Genomic DNA, 26,943 nt, shown 5'->3' with positions numbered 1-26,943 from the left:
TTTCTTCCGTGCTGGCTTCAACTGAAAACCCCATTTATTAAATTAAGCCCATGTGGGAATCTTCAAGCTTTGCATTACGGGAGTTGAAGTCTTTATACTACCCATGTGGGTCGGAATGAAAACATGCTCCAAATTTAAACCGCATATATTTCTTTATACACTCGTCAGTGCATTCACCAAAAATGAATCCCAAATAAAGCCAACTTGCGTTCTAGTGTGGCGCTTTAACAGTCAGCGCGCCACAGGACTTGCATTACACAGCCGTGCAATGGTGCCTCTCTCCGACCTGGCCGGCCGCTTTAGATACTGTTCACTATTTTAAATAATGTATATTTTTTTATTTTATATAGCCTATGTCCATCTACAGACCCTCTCAATTACAACGATGTATCGGGTGTTTGGATTGGCGCTGTGGTTCCCGAGTTTTCCCGTCTCAAAGGTTCAAAGTTCTTCCTTTTTAATAGTTATATAGATTTCCTGTAACAAAGTGACTCTATCTGTAACAAAAGTGAACACTGCCTAATAAATAAACATCATTCCAATATGCTGCATTGTTGTTTTCCCGATAAAGTTTCAACAGCCTACTGCACCCCCCCTCCTAACAAGAGTGAGGCCCCGGGTCTAGGGGGCCCCAGCGAACCCCCGCTATTATTTTTTTAACAAATACCCCCGGGACCTATTTCCACAGCCTACTGTATCCTCTCTCAACATAACTGAAGCCCGGGACTGCGGAGGCCCCAGCGAGCCCTCGCTATTATTTTTATTATATTTTCTACTGACTTCTTCAACTTCGCTTCTACCGACGCACAAAATGGCTGCCAACACTTCCTGGTTTTGAATGTTGACAACCACTTGACAGCCAATTAGAATTCAGCACGTGATTGGGACGGTGCGCTTATTGTCTGCGCAAGATGCGCGCATCCACCGAGGCCAAAGATATATATTTACTTTTACTTGTAATTTCCTCAGAAACTACTGAACAAATTTACACCATTTAAGGAAAAGGCACGAACATGAACCAAGGACTACCTCTTTGCTAAAGTTGGTGTAATTCCATTCAGCCGTTCCGCTGTAGCCGCAATGAATGGTTCCTAGGGAAAATTACATGGGGAAAACACATTTTGGGACCCCCTTTTTTCTCTGCCCCCGCTTTTTTTAAAACCAGCACAGGAGCCAGGAATACTTTGAAATACTAAATAACAGTAGAACACACTTGAAACTCACTTATTGAGTGAGTAAGGAACGAGTAGTATTCCTGGATACTGAAATTAACATTCAGAATGGACAACTTCAAACCACCCTTCATAGGAAAAGTACGGCAACCAAAGCTACCCTAGAAGCCCACAAGCTTCCACCAAGAATCCCTTATCTCAAATATCCCATATGGGGAATTCTAAAGGATCAGGTGAATTTGCAGTGAGGAAACAAAATGGAAGAAACATGGAAACAACACGGTTGAACGTTTCAAGAGGAGAAAATACAATACCAAGATAGTCCACAAATGTTGGGAACGAACCAACAGTAAATCACGAGAAGAATGCTTGACCCTGAAACAAAAGGGAGAAGAGGCAGAAAAAGAACCAATCCAGCTAATAACAGATTACTCACTGGAGAGTAAACAGAGAGTGAGCATCTTAAGAAAAAATTTGAAAATCTTACAGCTGGATAGCACAGCGAAGCAAATAGTGGGGAAACATCCAACAGTGACATAATACAAGAGCCAAAACCTTAAGAGACCATCTGATTCATAGCCACTTCAGAAGAAAAAAGAAGGAAAGTACATGGCTCAACACAAAGGGATTTGTGAAATGTCACATGTGTAAAGTTTGCCAAATCGTGAAACAGACAAAGGAAATCAAAATGTCTGACAACAGGGGATGGCAAATCCGCCACCTGATAACGTGTAAAACACAGTACACAGTATAAATCGTGGAATGTCCATGCCCCCTACGATACGTGGGGAGCACTACTTTTGAACTAAAGAAGCGGATATTGGAACACGTAAGGGGGACAATACATAAGGACAGAACAAATGCTGTAGCAAAGCATATGGAGCGTCATCACCAAGGAGACTGGAAAAAACTAAGATTTTATGGCATTGACACGATCCCAAAGAAAGAACGTGGTGGTGATCGTGAAAAACAACTGCACCAGAAAGAATCATGTTACATTCTAAAATTCTGGCGCGTTTGCAGAAGGGGAACTAATTCCACTTGAATACTGGGGGTCCCTGGGTGCCAACTAGCCCACCAGGAACCTCCAGCAGGCACCAGGGGGCTGTGTTGCAGAGAGGTGTATGAAGAGGAGTGGCCTCTATACACGTCTCTGCAAGGCAGCCCCCTGGCGCATACTGGAGGTTCCTGGTGGGCTACTTGGCCCCCAGGGAACCCGAGTATTCAAGGGGAATTATTTCCCCCTCTGCAAACATGCCAGGGGGCGCGTTTGCAGAGTGGTGCCTTAATGGTTTTTTTAGGATCGGCAGGGTACGCGTACCCTACACGTATCCCGGGATTTTTTTGTTTAAAAAAAAATTGGGGGCCTTGGAGCAGGCCTAGGGGGTCCGTAACCTCCAGTATGTGCCAATGGGCTGCCCTGCAGAGACGTGTAAAGACGCCATGCCCCTTTTTACACCTCTCTGCAATGCGGCCCTCTGGCGCATACTGGAGGTTCCTGGTGGGCTAGTTGGCCCCCGCCCGGGGACCCCCAGTATTCAAGGGGAATTAGTTCCCCCTCTGCAAACGCGCCAGAGGGGGCATTTGCAGAGTGGTGCAATCCTTAGCTCAAGCCCCGCCCCCTCCCTGCACCACTCTGCAAACGCACCCATTGGTGCGCTTGCAGAGGGGGAAGTAATTCCCCTTGAATACTGGGGGTCCCTGGGACCGAGCTAGCCCACCAGGTACCACCAGGTGCCATGGAGCTGCATACTGAGTGTTGCCAGGGGCGTGGCCTCATTACACCTCTCTCCCTGGCGCATACTGGAGGTTGCTGGTGGGCTAGTTGGTCCCCAGGGATCCCCAGTATGCAAGGGGAATTAGTTCCCCCTGTGCAAACATGCCAGGGGGCTGCGTTGCAGAGAAGTGTAAAAAGGGGCGTGGCCACATTACACCTCTCTGCAATGAGGCCCCCTGGCGCATACTGGAGGTTTCTGGTGGGCTACTTGTCCCCCGGGGACCCCCAGTATGCAAGGGGAATTAGTTTCTCCTATGCAAATGTGCCAGGGGGCTGCGTTGCAGAGAGTGGTACAAAGGGGCGTGGCCTCATGACACCTCTCTGCCCCCTGGCACATACTGGAGGTTCCTGGAGGGCTAGTTGGCGTGGAGTTTTGGAACTTTAAAAAATTCCTCTAAAATCAGCCGAACTATGAATTCCGATTTACTCACCTGTTATCAGGAGAGACCTCAGTGCTGCATCTTCCAGCGCACTACTGATCCTGAAAAGTCATTCTAATCATGGTTAGAGTAACTTGAATTTCCTTCCGTAGGCTAACATTGACTTGTTTCACTTGGAAATTTTTTTAAGTCTGGAGTTTAGGAACTTAAAAAAATTCCTCAAAAATCAGGCGAACTACGAATTCCGATTTACTCACCTGTTATCAGGAGAGACCTCAGTGCTGCAACTGTCAGCCCACTACTGATCCTGAAAAGTAATTCTAATCATAGTTAGAGTAACTTGAATTTCCTTCCATAGGCTAACATTGACTGGTTTTACTTGGACATTTTTTTAAGTCTAGAGTTTAGGAACCTAAAAAAATTCCTCAAAAATCAGCCGAACTACGAATTACGATTTACTCACCTGTTACCAGGACAGACCTCAGTGCTGCATCTTTCAGCCCACTACTGATCCTGAAAAGTAATTCTAATCGTTACTACAGTAACTTGAATTTCCTTCCTTAGGCTAACATTGACTGGTTTCACTTGGAAATTTTTCTAAGTGTGGAGTTTTGGAACTTAAAAAAATTCCTCAATAATCAGCCGAACTACGAATTCCGATTTACACATCTGTTATCTGGAGAGACCACAGTGCTGCATCTTTCAGCCCACTACTATTCCTGAAAAGTAAATTTAACTGAACTTACCAGTAACTTGAATTTCCTTCCATAGGATATCATTGCCTGCTATATTAAATATATATAAATTAAAAAAATATATAAAATAAAAATAAACATATTACAATTTCAATATTTTTATAAACATTTTTTTTTAATTTATATTAAAAATATGTAATGTCGTTTAAAAAATTAAAATATCTAAAAATAAATACTTTAAAACAATGTAGTAAATTAGTATAAACAAATGTAACAATAAATACATTTAAAAATTATCATTTACAAAACCTTTGAAATTCACTGAAAAAACATAGGTTTCAGCCACGTTATAGTTAGGAATTAGCATTTAAAGAAACCTTAGAAATTCACTGAAAAAAACATAGGTTTCACACATGTTATAGTTAGCTGGACATTTCACTCATACAAAACCACTGAAATTCCCCCGTTATAGTCAGTTCAGCTAACTATAACTCGAGCCTCTGCAATGCACTGCTAATGACGTCACATGTTACATCACTCATGACATCACTCATGACATCTCAAATGACATCACTGATGATATCATCCTTGTGAAAGAGTGGCAGACCTCCTCTCAGCATAATATAACCTTTGATACACACATTCAAAAATAGGAACTAAAAATGTCAAAGCAATGGAGATACCAATACCAGTTACAACCTATTCAGTAATTCCAAAATCTACATACACATCCACTCATTCACCAACAGTTCTATATAGTCACTCATACATGTACTCACTCATCATATCTATACTACTATTATAAAGGAAGAACTTTGAACCTTTGAAGCGGGTAAACTCGGGAACCACAGCGCCAATCCAAACACCCGATACATCGTTGTAATTGGCAGGGTCTGTAGATGGACATAGGCTATATAAAATAAAAAAATATACGTTATTTAAAATATTTACCTAAAAAAAAAAAGTAGTCCCTTGGAAGTAGCGCCGGCCGGCCGCGACATGCGTGCTGACATCAGGAGCCAGGGAGGAGCGGCGGACATCAGCGCGGGGAGGAGCGGCAGACAGGCGGGGAGGAGCGGCGGAAGGTGGGGAGGAGCGGCGGACAGGCGGTGAGGAGCGGCGGACAGGCAGTGAGGAGCGGCGAGGAGCGGCGGACAGGCGGGGAGGAGCGGTGAACAGTGGATGAGGTAGGTGAAATACAAAAGCTACTGGCGGGGAGGAGCGGTGAGCGTAGGTGAAATACAGGCGGGGAGGAGTGGTGAGCATAGGTGAAATACAGGCGGGGAGGAGCGGTGAGCGTAGGTGAAATACAGGCAGGGAGGAGCCGTGAGCATTAAATGAAGCAAAAGAGGTAGCAAACGGAAAAAGTGAGTGCATTACAAAAGTTAGAATCATGAGCAAACAACATACAAGAGGTAACAAACGGTGCATTACATGAGGAAAAAGTGGCGGGGAGGAGCGGTGAGCGTAGGTGAAATACAGGCGGGGAGGAGCGGGGAGCATTAAATTAAGCAAAAGAGGTAGCAAACCGTGCATTACAAAAGTGAGAATCGTGAGCCAACAAAATACAAGAGCTAGCAAACGGTGCATTACATGAGGAAAAAGTGACACGTGCAAGTTACAAAAGCGTACAAAAGAAACATAGAGGTATAGTATTGCAATATATGAAGGAAGGCTCCGGGGGACCCACGGACATTACAAAAGTGAGTGCATTACAAAAGTGAGAATCGTACAGAAGTTAGAATCGTGAGCCAACAACATACAAAAGGTAACAAACGGTGCATTACATGAGGAAAAAGTGGCGGGAAGGATTAAATGAAGCAAAAGAGGTAGCAAACAGCAAAAGTGAGTGCATTACAAAAGTTAGAATAATGAGCCAACAACATACAAGAGGTAACAAACGGTGCATTACATGAGGAAAAAGTGGCGGGAGGAGCGGTGAGCGTAGGTGAAATACAGGGGGGGAGGAGCGGGGAGCATTAAATAAAGCAAAAGAGGTAGCAAACCGTGCATTACAAAAGTTAGAATCGTGAGCCAACAAAATACAAGAGCTAACAAATGGTGCATTACATGAGCAAAATGTGACGTGTGCAGGTTACAAAAGCGTACAAAGGAAAAATAGAGGTATAATACTGCAATATATGAAGGAAGGATCCGGGGGATCCACGGACAACGTCGGGGCGGGCGGGGGCCCTGAAGCATGATTGCTCCTGGACAAGGTCGGGACGGGCTGCTAGTGTACTCATACACCTATACATCCTGTTACACACCGACACTCATCCATAGAGTTAATCACACACATACTCACACATGCAAATAAACTAGGAAACATCCATTTACTTGCATATACAGCTATACACACACCACTACAAGTACTTCTACAGAAATGTACACATACTTACTCTATTAAACAATCACTTATAGAAACACATACTTATTTATACAGGAACTCTTCCAATCTCTCACTCTCACATATACTCATTTATATACATCAATACTCACATATACTAGTTTAAAACATATGTACTTACTAATAAAGATACTATTGAGACAGTCATTCACTCATTAACACACCCATACACACACTCATCTACCCATACAGTCCTGCACACATGCTGTCTTAAAAAAACATACAATGAGTCACTCATTCATGCATCTATACGCTAAGTAATTTCCCCACCGAACCATACAGACACTCATATTGATACTCAAAAAACAAACTAATAACCCATATCGACACTCATGGAGCTACTCACCAACCCATGCAGCCACTTATACACAAAGTGAGACACTGATACAGATATTTAAATATTAAACATTACTCGTTAATACATGTATTCACTAAGATACACTTATTAAGTCAGTTACGCAATCATTTTTACAAAAAAATCATTTATTTAGACAACTATTTACCCATTTATTCTTCCATCGACCTTTAGATATACATATATAAAAAAAATATTTTTCAGAAAGACGCACATTCCCTGGATGATGTCATAAGTGATGTCATTTGAGATGTCATCAGTGATGTCATGTGTGATGTCACTGACCATGTCATGAGTGGTGTAATATGTGACTTCATCAGCAGTGCATCGTGTCCAGCTAACTATAACATCTGTGAAACCTATGTTTTTTTCAGTGAATTTCTAAGGTTTTTTAAATGCTAATTCCTAACTATAACGTGGCTGAAACCTATGGTTTTTTCAGTGAATATATATATATATATATATATATTCACTGAAAAAACCATAGGTTATAGACCATATATAGTTAGGAATTCGCATTTACAAAACCTTATTTTACTCACACAAAACCATTGAAATTCCATATATAGTTAGTTGCACTAACTATATATTGCGCACCCGCAATCCACTTCTGATGATGTCACATATTACATCATTCATGACATGGTCAGTGACATCACTGATGACATCACTGATGACATCTCAAATGACATCACTGATGACATCTCAAATGACATCACTGATGACATCACTGATGACATCTCATTTGACATTACTGATCACATCACTGATGATATCATTCATGTGATAATACGATGAACCTCTTCAGACTCTAATATAACCTTAGATACAATCAGTGTAAACAGACACTCACAGACTCATCCATGGAGTTACTCACACACCTAGTCAGTCATGCAAAGAATCAATCACACCTCCATTTCCTCAACTATACAGTTATACAAACTTTACTTATTCAAACATATACTAACACATATTTACTCTCTTATACAATCCCTGATACAAGTTCACAATGATCCATACAGCCACTCACACATTCACTGGCTCTTATGCACAGTTATTTATATATGTCAACTCTCACATGTACTGTGTTTTACATATGTACTTACTTTGACATGTAGCACTGAGATATCCATTCACTCACCAATACACTCATGCACACAGTCAACCGCCCATACAGCTGTTTCCACATGCACTTTTGAAACCATACATCTAGTGAATCAACTGCTCACACATCTATGCACAGAGTCATACACCTCCCAGCCACCCACACACACACTCAGTCTCCCATACAAATACTTGGGCAACTAATCAATAACCCATATAGTTACTCATATAGCTACTTATCAACACATGCAACAGTTTACAGAACAACAGACATAATGATGCACAAATTAAGACAGTTTAGTCACTAACCCATGCACTCAGTGAGACACATTTAATCACTCACTCATACAGTCAGTCATGCACCTACTAAATCCTTCATCCAGACACTTATACATCCATTCATTCTTCAATATGTAAGACATATTTTAACTTTACAGAAACATACAGTCACTGAATGTTGTCATCAGTGATGTCATCAGTGATGTCATTTGAGATGTCATCAGTGATGTCATCAGTGATGTCACTGACCATGTCATGAATGATGTAATATGTGACATCATCAGCAGTGGATTGCGGGTGCGCGATATATAGTTAGTGCAACTAACTATATATGGAATTTCAATGGTTTTGTGTGAGTAAAATAAGGTTTTGTAAATGTGAATTCCTAACTATATATGGTCTATAACCTATGGTTTTTTCAGTGAATTTTCAAGGTTTTGTAAATGCTAATTCCTAACTATATATGGTCTATAACCTATGGTTTTTTCAGTGAATTTTCAAGGTTTTGTAAATGCTAATTCCTAACTATATATGGTCTATAACCTATGGTTTTTTCAGTGAATATATATATATACATACATATATAAACATATATCATCTGTATATCTATATAAATACAAACATAAATGCATGCATACATATACTTATATGCATACAGATGCATGTTATTTACATGAAAGTTGAAAAAACACTAATAAAAGCAAAGCTAAAAAGCCACCTCATTACAAACAGAATGGCTTTAACTTAAACGAGGGCGAGATCTATTGCATTTTCAATGCTTGTTTACTTTGGTTCCATCAAGAAGGCATTCAGATGTGTTACACATTTGCCATAAATTCTGAATGTTAGCACTCTAGTTGCACATTAGATTACTGTAGTAAAACTACTGCTCACCAGGGACGTCTGCTGCTGGTATTCAAAGTGCATGTTTCAGTCTGCATGTCAGAATTTTTTTAATGAAATAGAAGAGGATTTGAGAAGTCACTCAAAATGATCCCTAATTTTTCTGTCTGAAGCACTAATCATACTTTCTATGGCAAAATTAACCCCCTCATGTTGTTCCTTTTTAAATTGAGTGTTTTGAGACTTACCACTTCATTCCAATCAAGATGGCTTCTGGTGTGCCATACCTTTGTAATAAGTAGGACTGTTAGCGCTCTAGTTGTTCTTTAGAACACTCTGGGACATTCTGTCATTGGGCTATACTTGGGGTACATCTGGGTGATATTTGGGCTACATTTAGGCTTTTTTGTCTCTGGTGGCCATCTTGGGAGACTGTATGTCAGAATTTTTTAATGAAATTGAAGAGGGTTTGAGAAGTCACTCAAAATGTGCCCTAATTTTTCTTTCTGCAGCACTAATCATAATTCATATGGCAAAATATACCCCCTCATTTTGTTCCTTTTTAAAATAAATGTTTTAAGAGTTACCACTTTATTCCAATCAAGATGGCTTCAGGTGTGCCATACCTTTGTAATAAGTAGGACTGTTAGCGCTCTAGTTGTTCTTTAGAACACTCTGGGACATTCTGTCATTGGGCTATACTTGGGCTACATCTGGGTGATATTTGGGCTACATTTGGGCTCTTTTGTCTCTGGTGGCCATTTTGGGAGACTGCATGTCAGAATTTTTTAATGAAATAGAAGAGGATTTGAAAAGTCACTCAAAATGTGCCCTAATTTTTCTTTCTGCAGCACTAATAATACCTTCTATTGCATAATATACCCTCTCATTTTGTTCCTTTTTAAATTAAATGTTTTAAGAGTTACCACTTTATTCCCATCATGATGGCTCCAGGTGTGCTATACCTTTGTCATAAGTAGGACTGTTAGCGCTCTAGTTGTTCTTTAGAACACTCTGGGACATTCTGTCATTGGGCTATACTTGGGCTACATCTGGGTGATATTTGGGCTACATTTGGGCTCTTTTGTCTCTGGTGGCCATTTTGGGAGACTGCATGTCAGAATGTTTTAATGAAATAGAAAAGGATTTGAGAAGTCACTCAAAATGTGCCCTAATTTTTCATTCGGCAGCACTAATCATACTTTCTATGGCAAAATATACCCCCTCATGTTGTTTCTTTTTAAATTAAATGTTTTAAGAGTTACCACTTCATTCCAATCAAGATGGCTTCAGGTGTGCCATACCTTTGTAATAAGTAGGACTGTTAGCGCTCTAGTTGTTCTTTAGAACACTCTAGGAGGCTGCAGTAGAACACAAAGGAATCAACTGACAGTCTCTGTCCTTGTTGGATGTACATGTTTTACTGAGAATGTCAGACTTCATTTTCACATGACTGAGAAAGATAATGTGAATTTACAGAAAATATGCTTTCAGTTTAGCTTATAGATCCCCTTCCAAACCACTGTGGGAAAATCATGAGATATTAGTTTTCTTTCAAACAATATTCATGATATCACAGCAGAAGGTTTTTTCACATGGTAAAATCACCTTAGAACCCACCACAATTCCTAAAACGAGTATGGTACCATCAACAAATGATTTATAATGTAACTAAAGTCCTAAAACCCTCTATTAACTACAATGCTTTTTAATGAGGTGCTATCATGTATATTGGTCCCAAGATGGCTGCCAACACTTCTTGGATGAAGTGCTGACAGCCAATCAGATCAGATGTGTGGTTAGGCTCCGCCCAGATATATATCTTTTTTTGAACCTAAATTACTCAAAATCCACTGGAGCACATATATTGAGACCTAGCAAAGGCACATCGGGCTAACAGTCCCTACAATTTTGCCAAGTTTCGTGCAAATCCATTCAGCCGTTCGAGCTAAAAGTGAGGCCAACCGCCCTATGGAAATTAACATGGGACAAACGCGTTTTGGGACCCCCCTTTTTTCTCGGCCCCCCCTTGATGAAACCCCCCCAAATTGTCAGGGGCTGCTCAGAAACAAAATGTTCCATTTTCCTGAAAATTTCAGCCAATTCCGTCCACAAACGCCAAAGTTATTACATACAATTTTCAAAAATCCCATAGAGAAAAAATCCTAACTATATATACCTACTGGCGACCGCCAGTAGGTAATATATAGATATATATATATATATATATAGATATATATATATATATATATATATATATATATATATATATTCACTGAAAAAACATAGGTTTCAGGCCTTATATAGTTAGGAATTAGCATTTAAAAAACCATTGAAATTGCTCCTATATAGTTAGTTGTACTAACTATATTTCGCGCACCCGCAATCCATTGCTGATGATGTCACATATTACATCTTTCATGACATGGTCAGTGACATCACTTATGACATCACTGATGACATCTCAAATGACATCACTGATGACATCACTGATGACATCTCATTTGACATCACTGATGACATCATCCATTGACTGTGTGTTTCTGTAAAGTTTAAATATGTTTTACATATTGAAGAATGAGTGGATGTATAAGTGTCTGGATAAAGGATTTAGTAGGTGCGTGACTGACTGTATGAGTGAGCGAATAAATGTGTCTTACTAAATGCCTGGGTTAGTGACTAAACTGTCAGAATGTGTGCATCAGTATGTCTGTTGTTGTGTAAGCTGCTGCATGTGTTGATCAGTAGCTATATGAGTGGCTATATGGGTAATTGATTGGTTGCCCAAGTATTTGAATGGGAGACTGAGTGTGTGTGTGGGTGGCTGGGAGGTATGTGACTCTGTGCATAGATGTGTGAGCAGTTGATTCACTAGGTGTATGAGTTCAAGAGTGCATATTGAAACAGCTATATGGGCGGTTGACTGTGTGCATGGGTGTGTTGGTGAGTGAATGGATATCTCAGTGCTACATGTCCAAGTAAGTACATATGTAAAACACAGTGCATGTGAGAGTTGGCATATATAAATGACTATACATTAGAGCCAGTGAATGTGCCAGTGGCTGTATGTATCATTGTGTACTTGTATCAGTGATTGTATAATTGAGTAAGTATGTGTTAGTATATGTTTGAATAAGTAAGGTGTTTTGTGTATAACTGTATACTTGAGGAAATGGAAGTGTGATTGATTCTTTGCATGACTGACTAGGTGTATGAGTAACTCCATGGATGAGTGGCAGTGTGTGAGTGTCTGTATAGGTGTATGAGTGCATATGATGGTGTTGTATTGATGAGTGACTGTATGTACGAGTGATTCTATGGGTGAATGAGTGAATGTGTGTGTAGACCTAGGAATCAGTGAGTGTGTATGTAGTAACTGGTATTGGTGTGTCAATGGTTTCAAAAATGGTAGTCTGTATTTAACAGTGGGTGTATCAAAGGTTATATTAGAGTGTGGGGAGGTGCATCGTATTATCACATGAATGATATCATCAGTGATGTGATCAGTGATGTAATCAGTGATGTCAAATGAGATGTCATCAGTGATGTCATCAGTGATGTCATTTGAGATGTCATCAGTGATGTCATCAGTGATGTCACTGACCATGTCATGAATGATGTAATATGTGACATCATCAGCAGTGGATTGCGGGTGCGCGAAATATAGTTAGTACAACTAACTATAAAGGAGCAATATCAATGGTTTTTTAAATGCTAATTCCTAACTATATAAGGCCTGAAAACGATGATTTTTTAAGTGAATTTGCAAGGTTTTTAAAATGCTAATTCCTAACTATTTAAGGCCTGAAACCTATGGTTTTTTAAGTGAATTTGTAAGGTTTTTTAAATGCTAATTCCTAACTATATTAGGCCTGAAACCTATGTTTTTTTAAGTGAATTTGCAAGGTTTTTTAAATGCTAATTCTTAACTATATAAGGCTTGAAACCGAAGTTTTTTTCAGTGAATTTGCAAGGTTTTTTAAATGCTAATTCCTAACTATATCAGACGTGAAACCTATATATTTTTTCAATAAATTTCAAAGGTTTTGTAAATGCTAATTCTATTAGCGGATAACGTTTATATATGTTATTATCCTTCTGGGACCACCTGAGCAGCCATCTTGTTTCTCAGGAGAAGTGAGGTACAAGAGAGCACAAACAAGAGTGGAAAAGCGAAAAGGTGGCAGGGTTGAGACCCCCTGACCCCCTAGCCCTTCTTAGGGGGTCCCAGAAGGACCACCAAGTGCAAAAAAACGCTTTTTTTAAATCGCGGTGAACGCGAACGGTACGCGTACGGTGCGCATACCCCGCGATTTTTTTAAATTGTTTTTTTTTGCCCTTGGGGGTCCTTTTGGGACCCCCTCAGCAGGGCTAGAGGGTTAGGGAGTCTCTACCCTACCCCCCTTTTTGTGTTTTCCACTCTAATTTTGAGCTCTCTTGTGCCTCAGTTCTCCTGAAAAACAAGATGGTGGCCAACAGTTCCTGGTTTGGACAGTTTGGAATGTTGACAGTCGACTGGCAGCCAATCAGAAACTCGTATGGTGCGCGTACGGTGAGCGCATATAGATATATAATTTGCTCAAATTCAATTTTCTCAACAACTACTGTAGGGATTTTCACCAAATATAGAAAAGGCACTACTGCATACCTGTCCCTACCATTTTGCCAAGTTTGGTGTAATTCCGTTCAGCCGTTCGGGCTGTAGCCGTGTCTGAAGGTCCAATAGAAAATGCCATTTGAAAAATTTCAAATTACATTTTCTCAAGAACTACTGGAGGTATTTTCACCAAACATACAAAAGGCACAGCTGCATACCATTCCCTACCATTTTGCCAAATCTGGTGTAATTCTGTTCAGCCGTTCGAGCTGTAGCCTTGTCAGAATGACCCTATGGAAATTAACATGGGGAAAACAAGTTTTGGGACCCCCATTTTTCTCGGCCCCCGCTTGATGAATCCCCCCGAAACTTTCAGGGAAGGAGTGGAGCGCAGCGAGGCAAATGTAAGGAAAATTACAGGCAGATCCCTCAATCAGCACCAAAGTTATTCCCAATAGAATGTTCGGCATTTCCTATGGTAACTAGGTCCTAACTATATATACCTACTGGCTATCGCCAGTACGTAATATATTTATATTTATATATATATACAAAACTCCCACAACAGGATAAGATGGATAGCAATCACACAGAGATTTGAAGAGTTTTTTTATTCTCAATACTTTCCAATTCATCACGGGTAAATACCACCAACCAATGTGTTTCGGTCCACCTGAGACCTTGTTCATGGTTAACGCTCAGTGATTTGTTTGAACCAGTTAAATACAATAATATGCATTACTACTGCCACAGTCATTTGCTGTTCACAAACCGCTAACCTCAGGCTCTCCAATGGATCCACTACCCCATAGAATCTCGAAAGAACTAAAAGCTGAACTTTTCCTGCTGCTAAAACAGATTTGTGGACAGTCATTAAGCAGCGGGTAAGTACCGGACTGTTGGAAACAAGCGATCGTGACTCCGCTTTTGAAGAAAGCTACTCTCGATCCCTTGAGCCTTAATAACTACAGACCAATCTCACTTTTACCCTACCCTGTGAAGATGACGGAGTGTCTGTTCAGCAAAATACTGTTGCAGTTCTTAGAAAGTAATAATAAACTAGAGGAGGTACAATTTGGCTTCCGGCCTGGACATGGAACTTAGACTGCCTTAGTGACTGTCTTGGATTAACGTTTGAATGCGAGCAGACAAAGGACAGTCAGTTTTGCTGATCCTATTAGATCTGTCTGCCGCATTCGATACGGTTAACCATGAAATCCTCCTGACAGGGCTGAATGATGTAGGGGCGGAGGGAACAGCACTACAATTGTTTCAATCATACCTGGCAAACAGGCTACAGGCAGTAGCATTACCTCCATATCAATCAGGACTTTTTCAGCATCCAGCATGGTGTTTAGCAGGGCTCAGCAATCAGCCCAATATTGTTTAACATCTACATGAGTCCCCTGATCGCTATTATTAAATCTCACAATGTTAGTCTGGTGAACTATGCAGATGACACTCAGCTCATCCTGGCGCTGGAGGGGGACCAGTCAACAACCTTGGAGAATTTCCATGCATGTATGCATGAAACTGCACATGCCTTAAAGCGAACTCCCTGCAATTTAACAGGGAGAAAACTGAGGCTGTCTGTTGCGCACCCAAGAAAATCTCATGCCCACTCCTGACCAATTTCTGGCCGATGCCAGTGGACACGCCACTATTACCCTCTAAATTGGTATGCAATTTGAGAGTAGTAATTGATGACAGACTGAGTTTTGGAGCCCAAGTTAACAAAACGGCTGGAACAAGCCTCTCCCTAATAAGGGTGTTAAGGATGATCCTTCCAATGCTACCAGATTCTACTTGGGCACAAATAGTTAGAAGCGTGATCCGGATTACTGCAATGCTTTGTTGCTGGAGGCCCCTAAGTATCTAATTGAGAGATTTCAGAAAAGTCAGATTATGGCGGCCAAGTTAGTCCTCAGGAAACCACGTAGATCATCAGTCTCCCTGGCTCTCAAGGAGCTTCATTGGCTCCCTTTGGCACGGAGGATTCAATTTAAGTTATTGCGTGTAGTCTTTAAGGCCTTCATGGGATGGGGCCTAAACCACTGCAGCACAAGTTTAACTGGTATGTTCCTACCAGAAGTCTGAGCTCTTCCGCAGCTAAACTAATAAAAGTACATACATTTAAAAGAACTAAACTAGGAGAAAGAGCTTTTAGAGTGTCAGTCGCCTGGCTGTGGAATGCACTACCTAATAGTCTCAGACAGATAGAAGATCTCCTGCAGTTTAGGAAGAAATTAATGGCCTGGCTCTTTCCTTATGGTGGGTTATAGACATGTTTTTATCAGCAACTGCTTTTTTTATTGCAATCTCTGTGTATGGCTAAACTAGTGTACCTCAGCGCCAGGATGCCCTTTGGGTGATAGTGGGCCCTATAAGTCTGACTAACATTTAACATTCTAGGACATGTAGTTTCAAGAAAAGTTTGAGAATTTAATTTTTTGGAAAAAGTGAACAATTATTTTTTTGGTGTGTAACATTTTGCAAAACAAATATTTAATTATTATCCAGGGGTGACTTTGGGATATGGATGGGATATAGATGGTTAATAAGTTAATGAAACCAATTTTTTTAACAGAAGAAATGCAAATTTGAGATACGAGTGTTGCTAACAACCCATTGGAGGGGTTTATTGCATTATTAGGTCAAGATCCACTGGAGGACTGGACTTATTTGCTCGGACAATGTTAACTCATGTACATATGGGAATTACCCCACTGGAGGGTTGAATCGCATTGTAAAAATCAATTCCCACTGGGGGTTGGATCATGAGTGGTAACTCACAAATAAGGTGTGAGGTTAACATTCGAGAATGGTCTTCAAAATTGCATTACTTACTGAAACAAATGATGAGAATATTATGAGGAATATATGAAACACATCGTAAAAGGTGTCCCATCTATATCCCTTCCATATCCCTAAGTCACCCCTGGATAATAAATAATTGAAAAATAATATTAGTTTTGCACAATGTTACAAGCAAAGTTTCTGTTCACTTTTTTCATGTATGAAATTTGCAAACTTTTCCTGAAACTACATATCCTAGAATGCTTAGCGGTTTGTGAACAGGAAATGACTACGGAAGCAGTAATGCATATTATTGTATTTAACTGGTTCAAACAAATCACTGAGCGTTAACCATGAACAAGGCCTCAGAATGACCGAAATGCATTGGTTGGTGGTATTTACCGGTGATGAATTGAAAAGTATTGAGAATAGAAAAAACTCTTCAAATCTCCCAGTGTGTGTAATCCATCTTTTCCCATTGCGGAAGTTTTGTTCGATGTAATATGGCGTGACTCAGCCATTGGATTACGCACCGCCGAGAGCGCTGAGGAAACCAGAGAGAACGAGCTGGAGTACACAGGATATATATATATATATATATATATATATTTTTTTTTTTATTAGAAAAAAACAAAATCTAAAGTAATGTTATAGCTACGTGAATATGTCACTAGCAACATTAATGTTTTTTTTGAAAAAACTGAAATTCAGCATTTATAGTAAGCAGAGCTAACTAGAACTTGCACCCCGCCATGCACTGCTTATGTCCTCTCATATTACATCACTCATAACATGTTCTATGAAATAATTTATGACATTACTGATGACATCTTAAATTGCATAATTGAATGCATCACTGATGACATCACATGATATTATCTAGGTCTTATTAGGCCCCTGGAAACCCATCTCTCTGGTTCAAACCAGTAACAAGGGGAGGGGCATGTGGCCCGCCTCCCTGAACCTTTATAGGCCCTGGGGACCATCCAAGGGGGATGGGATCCCCAGGGCCATTAAAGGCTCAGGGAGGGTAGGAGTACAAGTTTCAGTCAATATGATTCACCAGGGAGTTCAAGACTAGAACACCACATTGCAGGTGCCATTCACGAGATATCCCAAGAATACTAAAAACCAAATGAAAATATAGGAAGGTGGAACTGAAACAGTGACAATGGATTGAGTAGTACAAGAGGAGAGCCCATAGGTGTCACATGAGACGAATGGGTGAACTGTGCAGGAGGTGCACAGGAGGAACATGAACTCTTCAGAAAAAGTGTTCAATCTTTGTACAAAATAGAGTCATGAATGGCGGAACAGATGTATTGCTGGTGAAATATTTTATAGCCACACGTATTATAAACACAACATCATCAATGCAACAGTATTAAAGTTTCCTAAAGAGACTTACGATTAAAAGTAAAGCTATCAGAGACAAGTTCCTTAATAGACTTGTGATATAATCCCTCCTGATGAGGGAGGTGGTTGCGGTCGCCTCAGAGCCTCTGCTGCCCTGCCTAGTCCTTATTGGGAGGCAAACGGGTAGATAGGAGAGAGCTTTGAGCAAGATTTTATTTTGAAGTTGGTTAGGGAGACAGGCCTTCTGTGTATGCCAAATTCCTAATAAGTATTGATGCATAAGGCTGAATTGGCACAGGGTTTTTTGCCCAATGGAGGTGGGGGAGTTGTTTGTAAATGTAATTGGAGATCAGTTAAACATCCGCTAGCTACACATTAATAAAATATTCCTAGTGGAGTATAGAAGCAGAGCTGGCAGTAAGAATTTAGGTAATGGAGAAGAAACAAAAGGTTATGTGGAAAAGTGAGATTTCTTTCATGGGAGGCAAGGGACTTAACTGGCTATATAAAGGGTAAGAGGACACTCATACTATGAAAGACAAAGTATACATGTAGCATGATTGTATGGGAGACATATGTCACAAAAGCAAAAAGTGAAAAAATAGCAAAGAAACGGAAAGAGCGGTTCTTTCATTTGGCATACATGTGGGATTTCAGTTGATTGTCCCTGGAGTGCTCCTCATGGTAAACTTTTGAAGTAGGTGACCACTTCCTGAAACCATTGGCTGGGCAGATTCCCTAATATGTAGGAGATAAGAGGAACCTCATACCATTTCTGAGAGGTACACAATGTGACCCGGAAGAAAACCTCCTTATAGGATTGAATGTGGAAAGCTTGTAAACAAGTCTACTCCAAGAACAAACGTTTACGAACGATCTACTCTAATCCACTCCTTGAAAATTCACACCCCCAAGAAATTTAGCATTAGGCTGCATCTGTTTGCAACTAACAAAGATCTTCTTATAATTTGAAGGCAATGTGGATCAGGAGGTACATGGGACCTCCATGGGCAGGACTTTGCCCAGAGCATTGCCTGCCTACGCCTACGCCACTTTGGATCATCCAGGGGGATGACAGATAACACATTCAGCCAGAGCATCAAGGAAAGAAGGCGGTATATTGATGACATTTTGATAATCTGTGGTGATACTGAAACTGCAAAAAGGTACACTTTTAGGCTCTGGAACACAGAAGGGATATCTGAAGTTCGCCCATTCATTAAGTAACAGTACGCTAACATTTTTGGACGTGAGAATCTTTCATGAGCACAACTTCCTACACACAGACACACTGCATAAATCAACAGACAAGAACATCCTTCTATGTTTTGACAGCTTCCAGCTGCGACCACGATGTGAAAACCTACTTTATGGGCAGTTCCTGAGACTTCTCTGTAACCAAAGTCATTTATATCACTTCAGCCGCCAAGCTGACAACCTGCGAAACAAACTCAAACAATTATTTTACTCTGAAGCGATCATAAAGAAATCGAAAAACAAACAACAAGAGGGAGTCCCTGATTGATCACAGTAATAAAAAAAGGATGAAAATCCACACATAATGAGTGTTAATACCTATTCGTCCATATCTGCTATTTGAAAAAGATCATCAATAAGAGCTCGTGAATCTAAAGTATTGGTAGCTACTCCTTTGATAAATAAATGGGGGCATAGCCAAAGGGACGCCCTGGTGCATACCTAAACTAAAAAGAACAACTGTGAAGGAACGATAACTAACACTTTGGGGCCTCCTGCAGGTGTCAATATAATCCCCTGCGAGAACTGCAGTGTATGCCACCTCACAAAGCCAACAAAAAGAGTGGATCTAGGCTTGGAAAATGAGTGGATCCAGTTTCGGCACACTTATTGCAATTTGGGAACGTGATTTATTTGATCATGTGTCTGTGTGACATGAAGTACGTAGGGATGACATGTAAGAAAGTAAAACTACGAATTGGCGAGCATTGTAGCAACTTGGAAAGCAGCTGGGCAACAGCCAATATGATGACCCACTACATCAACAATGGCCCCTCTGAAAATGATTTCAACTGAACAACACTGGAACAAGTACCAATGACCTCTTCCACAACCCAGTTATCCAAACTGTCATTGGCGTGAGAACAGCAATGAGTATACAGACTGTGCAAGAATAAAAGGGGCTTGAAAGATGACATCCCACTGGTGAGTTTTGGTTGATGAAATATTATAATATAATATGACTTGGTACCCCTTTAACTCCATTATACCCCAAGCAACCTGTAAAAAACCAGCAGCTGAAAGATTAGTACATGAAGTGCACCACACTATGACATGAAGGTTCTAACAAATCCCCAATTTCGGGCAGTTTTTTAAATTCCAAAATGTGATGCTATCTATTAGATCATGCCAAGAACAAATTCCACATATATCCAAAATATGATCAGAAAAACATGAAAAATGCTCAGAATACATTCCATGTGCACCATAATGCGACTGCAAAAAAAGTTACCAAAAGAGACTTTTTCTATGCACTGCAGTATAAGCTTAGAGTTTAAGGCAAATGAGGACAATTAGTTATGAATAACCTGCACAGTATCATAGTGGGTCCGTATGGTGTTCACGTGATGACAATGCACAGGCAGCACACTATCGTGTGACGTGGACACATGCACCAAAGCCGGTGTTATGCTTTTCCAGTTCATAAACTGGGGGAACTTCCCTTGCACAGCAACCTGCAAGGCCAATGGGAAGCCGAATAGGTGGCCTGACAGGTGCACGCTTTGGAGTAGTGAGAATAATATGTGACTGGCTTCAGGGCCGGACTGGGAACCACAACCGGCCCTGGCAAAGTGCTCGGCCGCCCCACCTCCACCCCTCCCCCCCCACTGTGGTGGGGGGTGGAGATGTTGGAATTGCCACCGAGTTCTTTGCCGGGGCCGGTTTTCAGTAGATTTTGGTACAGGGCCGATTTTGCCCTGTAACAAATACGGCCCCCAGGGGCCCGAAACTGGCCAGTCCAGCCCTGTCTGGCTCTGTCTGTTGCAGCGTGTGACATATATATATTTTTTGCAGATTTATATAGCGCAAACTCGACCCAAAGGCATTGGAGCGCTTTAAATGAGCACCAGTTACGTTACACAAGGGCATATTCATATTTTGGGGTAGACACGGGGAGATTAAGTGATTTGCCTCCAACCTTGGTTTCCCAGCTCCAAAGTCGGCAGTCTAGCCGTGAGCCACATCCTCTCCCGAATTGGTGACGTCTGCCCACAATATCATAAAGGAACGATACTACCAGTTTTCAAAATTATGTCATACAAAGGGGAGTGGTCTCTCTAAGGTCCACTATACTCTAATCTATAAATTATCCACACTGGCAAGACATATTTGTGGCAACAACACTACTATCTCCCACTGGCAATGAATGAGCATTAACACAATTAAAAGTAAGTAAGCGTAGTTGGAGGTCGTGTTTATCCCCAAGTTTATGTGTCACGATTTTAACACAGGTGCTGGAACACTAGGAATGCTATGCATTTGGTACATAGTGTGTGCAGTGAATCACACAACAGCATTTAATGTGGCTGGAAATGAAAACTGTCTCATAATATGCATGAACTATTTCAACCAAACTCAGGTAACTAGTAATATGTACAGATCCGGGTGACATACGAAGCAGAGAAATTACGGCGATGTAATGAGACAGAATGTATAGTTGGAGTTAGCAAATGCCGCTCATCCTCAATATTAATACAAACAAAAAAGAAGCGTAATCATTATAGCACCTTAGGGGATCAGTATGGCCCTAATGAAAGCCAGGTGACTTCTTGGGCTACAATCAATCGGCTCAAACATGTTGACCGTCGGAAGCCGGAGTGTACAGAGTCTCCACACAAGCATTTTGGAAACACCTGAATGTTATTTTAACCTTCAAAATCCAGATCCCCCTCCCCCAACCTCCTTTAGTCCTTAGGGATGCCATCATAGTGCTCCCTCCATAAGTGAGGTTGTAGCCTGTAGGACTCAAGGATGAAGCATGCCACACATCTCTGTGGGGGAGAGTCCTTTAAAAAAATAAGGACTATTGGGCCGATTCACAGAACTAACTTAAGACAAAATCCTAAACTTACTACTTTTGGTATTCACAGCATGCACTTACTACTTTTGGGTATTCACAGAATGCACTTACTACTTTTGGTATTCACAGAATGGATTTACGACTACTAACTTTACATCGGCACTCGGGGCGGAGCTTCCACCCTGGAGGCGGAGCTTCTGGCCTGGAGGTGGAGCTTCTGACCCAGAGGTGGAGCTTCTTGCCTAGAGGCGGAGCTTCCAGCCCAGAGGTGGAACTTCCGGCCCTGAGGTGGAGATTTCGGCCATGGGTAAATCTCCCCCACCTTCTGGAATCCCCACCTCCGGGCCAGAAGCTCCGCCTCTAGGGCGGAAGCTCCGGCCCGAGTGCAGACGTAAAGTTAGTAGTCGTAAATCCATTCTGTGAATACCAGAAGTAGTAAGTGCATTCTTTGAATACCAAAAGTAGTAAGTTTAGGATTTTGTCTTAAGTTAATTCTGTGATTCAGGCCCTATTTTCCTGATTGTTGGTAGGCAATAGATGGTACATGACTAATTCCTGTCTATAGGACTCCTCTTGAACTGTTCACACTAGCTAAATACCACAGGAAGCCAACATTAGGACAACACTTGCAAATTAAAGAGTTATTGTTTCATTTGAGTATCCTGAGGAAGAACTGGAAAAATTGATTTGAGTGAAAACGTCACATTATGACTAGGTACATATTAGCAACTTAACTCAACAGTTTAAAATAGCTTTATATTGAAGGACATGACCTCACTCCCCAAGAACAAGGAATTAAGAGCGCGCCACACACAAATGCTGCAATAAGGCAAAACCCTTAACCAACAGGTCCATCCGTCCTCATTATACTCTTTGATCCCACCCACGTGCTATACTCTATCAGTATCCTCCATCCTCAAATCACTATACGTCTGCAGATGTTGTTAAGCAGACCATCACTTCATGATGCAAGCAACACATACCTCCCAGAAACTTTACTGCCTCTATGAAGCATGTCTCGATAGAAGACATGACTTAGACATTGAATTAGGCTAATATCCCATTAATTAACGTTTTTTTTTCAGAACATCACTCCTTGTAGTCCATCCTTTACAAATGAGCTTGCTGTTTCCCCTGATCAGTGCTCCATGCCCAGTATGTTTCTCAGCTGCCTTTTCCGAAGGCCAGCTGTATTCTGTTATTCCATAATGATCTCAGATTACATACCGAATAAAAGAGCACTTTAACTAAATTGGGGAATCCGTGTGGCGCATACATTGATTTCTAGAAACACAACTAAAAAGTAATATCCCCTCTTGTCACCTTGTAAGAACCGCAGCTGATTTTTTATGCCTCCGTTTCCCGAACTGCCACCTTCACAGTCATCTTCATCATCACAATCTCCACTTTCGGATTCATCTTCTTCAGCATTTTTATCTGCAGCTCTGCGCCTTGGAATTGACATTCCTTTCAGCAGCTGAAAAAAGTGGGATCGGCATTTACCATTGCAAGCATTTTATTTTTACAGCAGACATTCAGAAAGCTGTACTACATAAAGGCAAGCAAATACTTTTGTTGTCTTCAATTTTAACTTCATTTTTATACATAAAAATATGTAGTCAATAATCAATCTGAGAAAACGATTTGCAATGACATAGTATATTAAAAGAGGCGTATATTAACTCTTTTAACCTCGGAAGACCCATATAATATAAACACTATATATTATTGTACTATCTTGTACACATACAGTGTAACCTTTTATTAGTTATATGTGAGTGTATTCTATTTATTGAAGCGGCGTAAAAGGATCAAGCCTATACGCACGGTTAAAAAAACAACCTAAAGAATATAATGCCACTCTTAGTTTGTATAACAATGGCCACACAATTCCATCTACTGAATAAACAAGTGGCCCTCTACACCACATCATGACGTACAGATCAACTAAAGAAGGTTGCTACAAAATAGAAACAGCCAGCCACAAAATATGCTGCATTCACTGCTACAAATCTGGCAAGCATGGACAGAATAACAGCAACCAATGATCACTGAGAAGAAAACATTACTTCTCTAATAAAATGTAAGAAGCATTAACTAGTCATAGGAACCTTTTAAATGTGATTAAAAAAAAGCTCATTAAACCATAGTGCAAAGCATTAGACAACCCCAAATTCAGCTATTGGAAGTTCTTGGCTAAAGTTTTCGTTAAAAAATAGTCCAGAAATCAACACAATCATTAATGCCTACATGACGCACCCACCCTCAGCCATCACACCTGTATTATAGGGCAATGCCGACTAGATCAATCTTGATTTCATGCTAGCAACACCTGAAGAGGTGCTTGACAATGTGCCCCTTTCCTCATGGGCCTCAGACCTGTAAAAGATGCAAGCAACTTTTGCCCCAGATCTATTAAAGATGACCATTGGTCTCACCGATAGCAAATTCACTAGTTGCATCAAAAACTCCATCAAGTACTCCTTCACCAACCCTTCCTCAAAAAACACACACTAGACCCCAAAGACTTTACGACTATCTCCCTTCCTCAGGCCTTTCGTAGAACTCAAATCAACTAGAAAACTTAGTAACCCATTCCAAGAACAGATAAAAGCTGATGACATCCTCTATGAGCACTACTCCTGACTCAGACCAAAAAAAGGCACATAGACCACAATAATGAACACGTGGGACAACATATTCGAGCTAACTCATGAGAGTACACCTCACAAGCTGAACCTACTATATCTCACGGTAGCATTTAACACTGTAAACCTCAAAAGCCTACTGCTTATACAGTTGACAACCTATCAACCCAAACAACTAGTTAGATAAGTCTTCCTTGAAAAGTGAAGAAAAAGCATCTGTGGCAGTGCCTGCACCTCCTGCCGAGTGTCCCTAGCCTCCCCATATCCCCCCTTCAACATCTACTTAAAAGCCCTCAAAGGTCTGCTGTGTGCTTATTGACCTCCACTTTTCCTCCTACACGAATGATATACAATTATGTCTTCGAGTCACAGACCTTCTCAACCAATTTAAAGTCATGAGCAAAGGCCTCAAAAGTATTAGGGTGTAGATTTGAAAAAAACAGTCACAAACTAAGCTGCTCAAAAAACACAAATCCCAGTCCTGTGCTTAGCAAACTCCTTACAAAACATCAACACCCCAAGCACACCTTTTACTTTGAGTAAGGCTTTCCCGTCAAAGTATGAACCCAACGCTTGCTATGGGACGCTGACCTCATGTTGGTCCAATAAAAATCTCCTGAGTAAAACCCTCTCTTTCCTATCCAATCGACACCACTCTGTGGTAGGGAGGATCCTGGTCCATTAAAGACGTCTATAGTAATGACTCACACACAAGTTTACAGCCTACCAAATGAAAAGGTAACAAAATGTACAAAATGCGGTAGAGAGGATAGTTTTTTGCCTTAAAAATTAACCAATAGCACCCCAGATAAAATGCATTGAAGGCACAAACTTTTACAAAAAGCAATTTGTCCAATACACACTTACACTCAATTTAGTTCAGCAGAAGAGAGCCTCCTGGTCATCCCAGATCTTACCAACAACCATTCACAAAGGTGAATGGTTGTTCTTTATTGCAACTCCTCTACTCTGGAACAACCTACCCACACAAAAAGATATGACAATCCTATCTTTTAGGTGTGCGTAGACTCTGCAGTCGTAAAGATACTACTAGTAAAATATGTTTGCAAATAGCAAAGAATTGCAAACTTACTCAAACATGTAAGCTCACGGTTGTAAATCAGGATACCTGTCTGGAAACATGTTATAAAAATGGAGTCAGGGCAATGTTTCTAGAGTTATCACTGACTGGTGACCAATCAAAACCCCTGCAATGTACTAGAGTAATGTCTGTGTTCAAGGTCTGTGGCTTCTGACAGCTAGCTTTTAAGCCACATGAGGCTATATACCTTGAGGCCTCGGGAATGCTTCTGGATGCACTGAGGATCTAGGATCTGCCATGAGCGGAAAAGCCTGCCCTTGCTGCTGAGAGAAAAAATGCTGGAGGTCATTCTGCAGGAGAAGAATGGCTAAGGGAGAGCCTAGCATTAGCTAGCATTTTGCTGATATTGTAGAAGCTATGTTTGTACATTATTGTGTCATAAGTAGAATTAAGTACATTTATTATTCAAGGTGAAGCACTGACTGACAATCGATTTATTAAGAGTCCTCTAACTTCCCACATCATATATCAAGTTTTAATAACATGAATGATATATATATCTATGTTTACATGTGTAATCTAAACAAGTGGAACAGTTGTACAAATAAAATATGAATGTTCTACAAGTAAAAACAATGAGGACAATAAATAGAATGAAAATATATTATTGTGCCCTACATTTTCATATCTCCATGTTACTTTTCTGGTCCTATAATTCAAAAGGAAATTAATTAGCAGCAGAGATGGTAGAATTACCACTATTAAACACCTTCCTATGCAAGTCTAAGATTGCTCGTTTCACTACCCAGAGAGTCAAGGGCTAACAGGGTGTACTTGGTGCTAATATTTTTGATCATCTAGAATGTCAGCCCTCGGCTATCAGAGGAAGACAGATCAAATTCCCGCAATTAAGGCCAGCTCCCAAACTAGTTCCTACAGATACCCACGTTATATATCATTCCGGGGGCAGAAATGTCGCATTGTCTTCAAGCCGTAGTCAGATGTGGCCATACAAAGCCATTTATACACTGTCAAGATGGCCAGATATTGGGTCCTGGGAATGTATGGGGCTTGATGTTCTCACCAAAGCCAATGCAACAGTGTTAATTAATGGTCAACGAATATTATTAGTTAAACAAAACAAAAATCACCGTAACAACCCATTAATTTTCTTAACCTGTCAGCTATATATACTTTCTGTAAAATGACCCCACATAGCCACACCATGCAGCAAAACTAAGATTATGAACAATTTGATCCTCAATCCAATCTAGCTACAGGCACTGTTCCATAAAATTTCCTGGAAAATGTTTGATAACAGTATATATCAAGAGCTAGGGATAATTGGTTTTTATATAGTGGTGTTACTTGTGCCTTTCATCCCATGATCTTTCCTGCAGTATCAGAAAGTTATACACTACAGAACATTAAT

General features: G+C 40.6%; 1 protein-coding gene across 1 annotated transcript in view; it reads right to left on the bottom strand.

Moving 5' to 3' along the window:
• The window catches only part of GPC3 (glypican 3), a 3,092,951-nt gene that overhangs the window by 570,683 nt on the left and 2,495,325 nt on the right, over nucleotides 1–26,943 (bottom strand). Inside the window, exon 7 of the mRNA XM_086918698.1 lies at nucleotides 23,145–23,298. Within this exon, the coding sequence (XP_086774824.1) occupies nucleotides 23,145–23,298 (154 nt within the window). The remainder of the gene's footprint in view (nucleotides 1–23,144; nucleotides 23,299–26,943) is intronic.

The sequence above is a fragment of the Lissotriton vulgaris genome, chromosome 4_1 (genome assembly GCF_964263255.1).
Source record: "Lissotriton vulgaris chromosome 4_1, aLisVul1.2, whole genome shotgun sequence".
Classification (NCBI taxonomy): domain Eukaryota; kingdom Metazoa; phylum Chordata; class Amphibia; order Caudata; family Salamandridae; genus Lissotriton; species Lissotriton vulgaris.
Note: the sequence above shows the minus strand (reverse complement) of the source record. Positions and strands in the feature narration are given on the sequence as shown.